This window comes from Notothenia coriiceps, unplaced genomic scaffold (genome assembly GCF_000735185.1).
Source record: "Notothenia coriiceps isolate Sejong01 unplaced genomic scaffold, NC01 NC01_scaffold00006076, whole genome shotgun sequence".
In the NCBI taxonomy this organism is placed as follows: Eukaryota; Metazoa; Chordata; class Actinopteri; order Perciformes; family Nototheniidae; genus Notothenia; species Notothenia coriiceps.
In genome coordinates, this window is record NW_011338777.1 from 28,339 (window position 1) to 38,537 (window position 10,199).

Here is a 10,199-nt window from a genome sequence, read left to right on the forward strand (position 1 = left end):
ACAAAGCCGGAACAATTCTGCCACTTCCAGCACACACGAACGTGCACATGACCAATGAGGGCACGAGATAAGTTTGTGCACAGATGGAAGGCTGACAGGCAGGTAGGCCATCCAGTTATTTTAGCCGGGCCGGCTCAGATGATTGGTCGTGCTTTTTACAGTACTAAGGCTTCCACAGATGACATTTTTTTATGGATTTTTTTGTCAAAGCACTTAAGATATTCATTGCTATCGGGATGTTGTGTATCTCGAGCCGGTTTCTCAAACTTACCTACCCCACCTTTAATTTTCTCCGGAGCTGTATATAATTTCCCAGCACCACTCATTTTCAAAAATGTATCTGATCAAATGTAAAGTGATTTGCTGACATATTCTTACATGAGGGGGTATTTAAGGAAAACATTTGTTATATCTCTGTGGTAAACAGCTGGTTATGGTTTGTTTACCCTGCCTAACTTTTCTTTTGAAATGAAAATGCAATGAATAATTCTGTATTTTTGACACTTCTACCTTTTTAATTTCCTACCTGTTTTCTGTACAGTTGGTGTTTTTGCACTGCGACCGCTTCGTAGAGTTCCACTCGCAGCATGGAAGCTACTACAAGACACGTATTCCAAAGTTTGGACGGGACTTCTCTTACCACTACCCCTCCTGTGACCTCTTCTTTGTGGGGACGAGGTGAGAGAGAGTTGTTGACTGTTCATACAGCTGCATAACTTCTGTGGCGTGAGATACGCAGTATTCTACTCCTGGCATGTTGTTGTATTCCTCCTGTGCGTGCCAGAGAAATAAGCTGTTTTGGCAATACTGCTAATGTTTTTTGTTTTTGTATTTTTTCCTCTTCAGTTCTGAAGTGTTCAGACTGAATTTGGAACAAGGGCGCTTCCTTAACTCACTTCAGACCGATGCTGTGTGAGTATAACAATGTTGTTTATATGTGCATGATTCAGTAACACTTGCATATCTCATAAACCCTTAAATGTTTTCGTAATGTGTTTATCCAATAAAAAGCCTGACCTTGACTGTTCTCAGTACAAAGTTTGTCACCAGAGGTGTTTTCACATTCCTTTTGTACTGAGGGAGCAGATGTCTGTGCTCTTCTCTAAAATGATCATACTTAGTGTTCAGTTTTTGATGTGCAGTTATTTTATATTTGACATCAGGAACTGCCAGTTACAAAAGCTCACCAAAGAAAAGCTAACTACCCTTACTATTCTGTTGTGACGACTAGTCACAGATTTTGGTGCAAAACAGACTCCTCATCAGTCAATCGCGTACAGCTTAATGTCTCTGAAGTTTCCTCTCACACAAGGAAATAGCTGCTGCTGAAACTCATTGTGAGCGACATCAGATGCAGGATTTCTAAATGAGACAAAAAGAGTAGGAAAAAAACACATTTAACATATTTTTTAAATGTATTCCAGATGGTGGGCTTTAACTCTAGTTGTACCCAGAGGAAAACATGTGTGATCTGTTATTAACTGACTAGCACTATGGTGATTGCTGTCAGCTGATGTTCATGTTGCCTGTTTTTCTGGACTCCTCAGGGAAAACAATGTGTGTGACATCAACCCTGTCCATCATTTGTTCGCCACAGGATCCTCTGAGGTAAGCACCATAGCAGGCAATTTGGGAATGAGCCACCGGTTACGAGCAGACACAAGTAGAACTGTGCGTGTGTGGCCGTGCATTGATTTCTTATAGCATTATAAAATATACAAAGACATAAACTACATAATAAAAAACGAATAGAAACCCCTAGTAAAGCTTGAAATCTATGGATTAAGACTTTTTATTTTTTATTTTATCGGAGTGTTCTGTCTGCTTTAAGTCAAACAGTCTCACATGTTCAAATAGAGAGTTCAGTTACACTGAAACAAGAAGTATCAATTCCATTGGCTATGTTTAATAATCAAGTGGTTTTTGAACTGTTGTTTAACTTATTTGAACGATTGTTCTGAAATGGGCCTGGTTAGATATTGTTCCTCTTTTTTTAAGATATTGTGTATTACAAACTATCTTGGCTGATGAACATAAGTGTGTGAAGTCCTTTGTTTTTCAAATCGTTCTATCTCACTTCCAAGGATCTAGAAACATGGGAATTGCATTTATCTGACTATCTCTGTCCTCTCTTCTGTTGATGACCAGGGGAGGGTGGAGTGCTGGGACCCTCGTGTTCGGACCAGAGTGGGCAAGCTGGACTGCGCTCTGAGCAGCCTGGCTGAGGGAGCAGAGTATGTACCATGTGTGCCACACCCAGAACACATTTCTATTCAGCTAACAATGCACATGTAGCCACATTTCACTTTTCTCCCCCACCTGTTCCTCTGCAGCACAAAAACAAGCTGCTCATTATTACAGTACACTTTGAGATGTCCAGCTTGTATAGGATTCACAGTTTAACCCTGTGTCATATCACCAACTGTGAAGATTACCAAGTGACTTTTTACCTTTTTAGGTCAAGTCCATTATATACAACCAATTGTTTAGGATTAAATTAAGCACAACATGATTAATCACAAATAATTTACATGAGCACGGCATTGTAAACATATATTGCATTTCAAATGCCTCTCAAAGTACCATAATGATTCATTTACCTTAAAACGATATCCAATTGTATGTAAAATGGTGAATACACCCTCCACGGTGTGTTTTAAAACACTGCTGTGTTTACCATTATTTCATTTTTTAGTATTTGGCTCACTAGTGTTATTCTCATTGTGTTTTTGTTGACAGAGTTCAAAGTTTGCCCTCCATTACCGCTCTGAAGTTTAACGGCTCCCTCACCATGGCAGTAGGCACCAGCACAGGACAGGTGAGCTAAAAATGTAGCATTTCTTCTTTGAAATGTCTATAAACCTACCCCATTTTATTTATTGTGTTGAGTTTTGTACTTGCATTATCGCAATGTTTTCACCAATTTTCCAACTTAGAGAAATCTCTAATTTTAATCAACAGAACGGTCAGTTTCATCTATGCCAACAACAAATCTTGGTTGTTTTTAACTTTATATTTTTCCAAGTTGAAGGATTTAAGTCATCACATGTCTGGATGTTAAGTTACCAGAGAAAAAAGCTGAAGAATCATTTGCAGCATGGTAAATGATAAATGGGCTGTATTTATACAGCCCATTTCCAGTCTGTATGACCCCTTAAAGCTCTTTCACATATTCCTACAGACACTAACATTCACACACCCTTGTCCCTGCCCAGGGATACATCAATGTGTTGACTAGATTGGAAGACGAACACACTACTTCATAGCCACAGTCGTACCCTAACAGAATTTGAGAAACACACATTTTTACCATGAAACGTCTTTATTCAGTATTTTTACCAACTCTAAACACTGTTTATAATATTGCTCATGGTATAACCTCCTTAACAATATGATCCACCATGATCGCACACTACTTCACAACCAACCTCTAACTTTGGTTTTTGGTTTATATAAGATACCCCATAGTAGCAGAACGTTTTATATTGTGTGTTTCCTGAGATTAGTTTTCTAATAAAGTTGTGGCTGATGTCACTCAGTCTCTAAAAAGCCACACTGTTCTCAAAACAAACTCTATTTTGACTAAAAAGGTCAGGAGCAGCAAGTGCCCTGTGATGTGGCCTCTGTTAATACATGTAGCCATTTACTGTTGGTTTGAATGACGGTAGCATTTTTCAGAATGAAATAGATGCGTGAACTACAACAGCGTTATGAACCCTTTGCTTTGTCTTGAAGGTGCTGATCTATGACCTGCGCTCCAACCAGCCGCTGCTGGTTAAAGATCACTTCTACAACCTGCCAATCAAATCAATCAACTTCCACGACCCACTGGACCTGGTAGTGTCTGCCGACTCCAAGATTATAAAAGTCTGGAGCAAAGACACTGTAAGATTCAACAACAGCCACTACAGCAGTGGTTCCCAACTTTTTTTTTACCAAGGCACACCTGAAAATATTTCTCGACCCCAAGGCACACCAACTTCTCGTAGATTTAAAAACCACTTCACAGCTTAAAATACAAACAATAAATACACATTCAATGGGTTTCCAAATGTGTATTTAATTTAATAGAACATTTTATAGAACAAATAATCAAATATAAGTCATCCTAAAAACCATAGAATCCATCATATGGAACCAGACTAATAACCACTCTTGAGTTATTATTTTACATTTTGATTTCAAAAGAGGTAGGCCTATGATAACTTACAATTAATAATAATTATAACAGACTAATCAGTTTAAACCGCAAAACTAAAATAAAACTATGATAGGCACATGTGAGTGCGACACCTGTGCCTGCTTTTGGGAGCAGAGTCTCTTTATGCGTGGGGGGATAGTGGACAGCGCAACGCGGAGGTCCTGCTCCACTGACAGCCGGGGGCGGGTCTTGTTTTTGACATATATGCGAGTGAGTAAACCGCCAGCTCGCACAACTACGAGGTTGGAAACGGTAAAAGCACGTTGATAAAACTCTCTGAGAGGGATGGATACTTGTGTCCCACAAGCAGCCAAAGGATATCCAGAAGTAGTTCACCGTGCTTCAGTTTCAGGGAGCGGTCCATAGCTCTGCGAGTGCATCCTGAGCTCTGCTATTTAAACTAGTGGCTGATATTAATGAGGATTAAACGGATCCCGCATCCAATCAAATTCTTCGTTCATAAGAGGGAAATATGACTCAAACCTCTCCTCCACTACTCTCACTCTCATTACTCTTGTAATATTTTGGCGTGAGGATAAAAAGCTGCTCTGCACGCGGTAAACAATGACAGCTGATGTAAGTCATGAGAATTTAAGCAGTCGGTATTTAATATTTCTAAATCTGAGCAATATATGTTTTATTAGCTTATCAGCTCCATTGTACATGTAAAAAAATAAAGTTTAAATGGAGTGAAGTTTAATAAGTGAGAAAAAAATGTGGAAAGTAAAAAGATCCTACGGCACACAAGTTGGGAACCACGGCACTACAGAACCTGACCTTTGCTTTAGGTGGATGATGATGTGTTTTCATATTTGTATATTAGCTTTTTGAAACAACCTTATCAGGACTGGACTGTCTAGATTGCTGTTTAACTTTTATTTGTTCTATCTATTCACAGGGCAAGGCTTTCTCCTCCATACAACCTCAGACCAACATCAATGATGTTTGCATCTACCCTAATTCAGGTGAGAACAGTCCTTCCAAGGAGAATAAAACATAAGATAATGTTTATATCTCTATCTTATTTATTCTCTATTTGATCATGCTGGACAACACAAGTGCCGTTGTAGCAGTTGGATTAAATGCTTTGAAAAATAATTTTATTGTGGTTCTTCTAGTTGTACAAAAAATAATGCAAATAAAACATAAAACAAGGCTTTGAAGGGCAAACGAAAGACTAAAAAGGTGCATGCCGTTGCCTAAGCTTATTTTATGTTTACCCATTTTACACTTTCTACCTAATATGCATCATTTAAAGTACTACATATAGGCTATACAAACACGAAGCAGGAAACCGAAAGACATTTAGAGTTTTAAGAGTTGAATCAAAACATAATAGTCATATTTCTGTGCTATTTGTGTTAACCTTATTATTTATTTTTAATATTTAGGGATCTACATGTTCCTTATTCCTTATCACAACCATTCCATAAGTTAACAGATACATCTATTCTTTGTTTTTGTCCTTTTTAAAGTTTTTAAATACATACGGACTATCTCTAATTTCTACAACCTCTCCATACAGTAAGGAAACAACATTTTGGTGCTTGAAAAACTATCTGTGTGGTTTAAAGTTCACTATATCCTTTTCAAGCATGTAGGGTATTAAAAATTACATTGGTGATTGATTTAAACTACTCAAAGTTCTCCTTTCAAGCATGAAAATTGGATTCCTAAATACCTTTCCCTTTATAAAATTGAAGAATGGAAAAAAAACACGATTCAAACCAAAATAAATAGTGACTTCAGTGCATGACATTAAGGATTTTGGGAGATGGCCCTGTGGGCCATCTAAGATAATTTACAGATGGCCCTGAGCCCAATAGAGATTGCCCTGAAAAATGCGCGCGGACGAAATTACTCATGAAGGGTTTGGGGGGTCTCCCCCTAGAACATTTAGATTTTTGCAGGTCTTAGATGCTGTCTGGTGCATTCTCTAGACTGAAATGTTCTAGGGGGAGACCCCCCAAACCCTTCATGAGTAATTTCGTCCGCGNGACCTAACCTTCTCTAGGTGGGTCCGGGAAGATTTTTTTTTAAATATTGAAGTTAAAAGCATCAATCTGGTGCACTTTGAGAGCAACATGAGGAGATCTATGGATACATCTTTCAACACCCATTTGAAACAGAACTGTAAGCAGATTTTTCTTTTGGGATATTTTACAAATCTCTCCCCTTTTAAACTCTATTCTTGTTATTTTTAACACATTTTTTGTTACTGTCATATAGTATTTTATACCAGTTTTTCATTGAGTCTCTAATGTCTCATTAATAACTATAATGATCATATCAAGGTGTGCCTTAACCTCACTGAGCTGAGGTTATTTGAGCCTCTCAGGAGAGAGCTCTCTTCCACCTGGTTGTAGAAAAGCTCTTTAAATTCGTTAGCATAGCTAGCTAACCAGATGCTAATAACAACAGATCGCCACTGTGCTTACAACTAAAGACACAGCCACGCAAACACTGCAGCATGTGTACGGCTCCTTATGGGTACTGCAATATTTGAAGAGCTGGAGCAGCGTTCCGATGCTCTCCGTAAGCACTCTAGTCTACACTCCTTTCAGACGAGACATAACCACGTGAAGACACGTTACGCTCGTGTTGAGTTCAAGGAACCTGTCCTTGGCCAGGAAAAACAGGCACTCGCTTGTTTAATTATTTTGCGATCTAGATTTCTTCTTCTTTTTTGAAGTGAGAAGTTGTCCGTCAGTCGAACGGACTAACGGACGGACTAACGGACGGACCCCCACCCCCCCCCCAAAACGAAAACTCTTCGGTTCTCCACGAATTACACAAGTCACCCAAAGCAGCGTTAAAAAAGCGGGAGGCGCCGAAAAGCGACTAATTTGCATCACTGATCATATTAAAAATGTGTCCAGCCATTTGTTGAATAGCAATAAAGTGCCTGAAGTTTAAGTATGATTACATTTTCTAACTTTAGTTTGTTATAAACAGATTTTGAATGCAGAATTTGGTGACGGGGCAAGTTTCGAGCAGGCTTCGGTTTAACCATCCATGAGGAGAGCAAAAGAGCAGAAACACATTGGTCAGTATGCAGAATGAGAACCCATTGGCCAACTTCTGGCCATGATTTAGTTTTAGTTACCTAAAATTAGCTTGTTAAAAAATCTATTTGTAGATCTGTCGTCTTGCAACTCAAACGCCACACATCTTCATCGGACTGTAAACAACGAGTGCTTCACAGAAAAGGTAGTCTTGGCCCAGATATCCGCTGGCTAGTACCGAACTTGGCCTCTGCCTCCAAATGCTTATCATCGGGACATGGGTTTTACTTTTAATGTAAACACTTTTATCAGGATAAAACGTGCACCTTACAGTTGCTGCAATTTTAAATAATGGCTGTTAATGTTCACTTAAGATGAAAATGTGAATCACTTGTCGCTTTAGTCATCCCTCATATCCATAAGTGAGTGTGTAAAATCCTTCACCTTTGTTCTGTGTAAAAATGCATGCTAAAGTCCAGCTTTTATGCTGCTTGGGAAGTCTGAGTAAGCTACAATCAATGGCTATCTTGGTCAATCAGTTGTTCGTAGGTTTAACGATTGAGATCGAGAGTTTTTGTCCCGGCAGCAGACATACATGAGCCTTGTGTCTCACCAAGGAAATGCTGTTCAGGGAGAAAAAATGGTTTTGTGTCCGATCTCCTACATTAGAACCCTTATTATGGGGTCACTTTAAAAAGGAGGATTACAGTGCGCCATAACCTTTTCAATGTGCAAAAACGAATCATTGTTGAATTAAAATGGACTTCAAAAGGTTTTGATCTTATCCTTTAAAAAGGGGCACTACTCCCGTTTCTTTTTGGATTTGACATTAACTGGAAACTCAGGTTAAGTGCGAGTGTCTCACAACGGCATGAAAGACACTACATTTCACCCAAAAATCACAACCTTAATAGTGTGTCATGTTTCTATCCCCGGTAACACAATGGCATTTATTTTTTGCGAAAGAAAACACACTGAAACGTGCTGCAGTGGACAGGGCCATGTTGCATTTTTCGTGAACCAAATTCCGGCTGGGCTGACCTGACCTGATCATGCTTTCTACAGAACTGCTGATTTAAATAACTTCCCGCGTTGCAGTGTATTTAAACTGGTCCTCAGCAACAATCTCGTGAAATTTAAAGTAGATTGGTTCGAGGGTTGATGAGATAATCAAAACTCAGATACATTCAGAATACCGTCATTATAGCACCACCTCAATGTAGGCGGGATCTGAGCAGATGCGCTGTAGTTCTGGGATCAACAGGACACTTGTTTAATAACTTAGTTGGCAGTCAAACAAAGTAAGGCCTGAATTATTATTTTTTCTGGCATTCCATCGTAGCTTTGGAGGCTGCCATTTAATAAAATCTGTTTTTTTGCACCCGGCTGAAAATAGCTACACCATAAGTATTTAGCTATTTATACCAAACCAGCCACTTTCCTCACTTTTGCTTACAGAAAACCAAAAAGAGAGTCAAGTTGAGTAGTCATGCTTTACCATGCTGACGTCATGTGTTGTCAAACATTGGGGACAAAGTCTAGCCTCCAGCACCTGGTCATTCTTTAGTTTAATCACTGCTTTGCTTCCAGCTGATAAGCTGTGCAACAGACACAATCAGAGCTGTGAGTGAGAGCAGTTCTTCTACGTAGAAACATTACAGAAGCATAATGTCAGGTTGTTCACACGCCTAAATGCACAGGCTTGTCTAGTCCTGGCTTTTTCCAAGAAAATTGATATCTGAGATTATAAACAATAACATAAAAGTTCCCTCAGGACATGAAGCACTTGGCAAATTACAAAATGTCTCGACTCATCTCATAGCTACACATATGCTTTATTTCTCAGAGAATGCAGTAATATGCTGTATCTTGCCCAAGCCAAACGGCCTATTCCACATATTGTTAACAGCATTTCCTAATTGATAAAGGATTTTGAAACATTTGATTTTTGAAGGTTTATAAGGTTATGTTGAAACTAGAGCTGGGTGACATTCTCTAAAAATATTATCACAGTACATGATATGGCGATATTTTATAATCCCTTTCCATACCTATCACACCAGTAAGAGGGTTTTTATATTAAAGTGGACCGATCAGGCTATATTTGAATAATATAGTGTAGGACCATACCTATATAAGGCATATTTATACTTTTTATTTTTCAAAATACCAAACAGATCATGCATTTTAGCCATTCCTCATTTCGCTCAATTTAACACTGTCTTTTCATGGGCTGATTCTGTGAGAACAGCACCATCTACAGGCCTGGCATATGTACTACAGCGTCTCCAGCGCTTTCGAACGGCAATGTCCGTGGCTGTCTCCTCCTGATTGGTGGAGTTGGCCCAATAACCGTAGCGCCACTTCTGTGACGTCACAGAAGTGTTCAAATCTGGATCAGTCTGTTTCAGATCCGTTGCAGCCCCTTTTTAAGAGATTTGGGTATGGAGGAAAATAGAGAGGGTTGTGTTTCTGACACTTGGTGAGTTCCCTGGAACACCGGAGACACATATTCATGTATAAAAGACGTACAAAAGTGCATTTTGCATGATAGGTCACCTTTAAGTTGATGGAAGTGTTATGGTCCTGTCAGGTACGTTTTTGTACTTTCTATGCCCTTAACAACATGTTAAGAAGCACATTTTCCGACAGTGCCATGTGATATTAACCTCTGCATCATCGCTGGACACCTCCTCTCAGAGTTAAATTATCTCCCGTCTCTACTCCTCCTCTCAGGCGTCCATCAGCAGCGAGTGAACCCAGACTCTCTGCTGCTGGAGGCGGTGAAGCAGGTGAAGGTGAGCGACCTGGAGGACGACATCCTGGATCTACCTGAGGACGACCCGTCTGCCGCCAACAACCAGTGAGTCGAATAACATCATAACAGAACAACCAGATGATATAATACAGAGTTTTTCAATCCGTTTTTGAGCCGAGCTACATTTTTAACATGAAGTCAACCTCAACTTTATGGTCAATCTTTCAGTTTGTGT

At 39.4% G+C, this 10,199-nt stretch overlaps 1 protein-coding gene across 1 annotated transcript in view; it reads left to right on the forward strand.

The window, feature by feature from the left end:
• Window positions 1–10,199, forward strand: part of LOC104943416 (nucleolar protein 10-like) — an 18,651-nt gene that overhangs the window by 2,481 nt on the left and 5,971 nt on the right. The window contains exons 2-8 of the mRNA XM_010768803.1: window positions 542–678; window positions 847–912; window positions 1,548–1,608; window positions 2,149–2,234; window positions 2,740–2,818; window positions 3,736–3,885; window positions 5,100–5,166. Of these exons, the coding sequence (XP_010767105.1) occupies window positions 542–678; window positions 847–912; window positions 1,548–1,608; window positions 2,149–2,234; window positions 2,740–2,818; window positions 3,736–3,885; window positions 5,100–5,166 (646 nt within the window). The remainder of the gene's footprint in view (window positions 1–541; window positions 679–846; window positions 913–1,547; window positions 1,609–2,148; window positions 2,235–2,739; window positions 2,819–3,735; window positions 3,886–5,099; window positions 5,167–10,199) is intronic.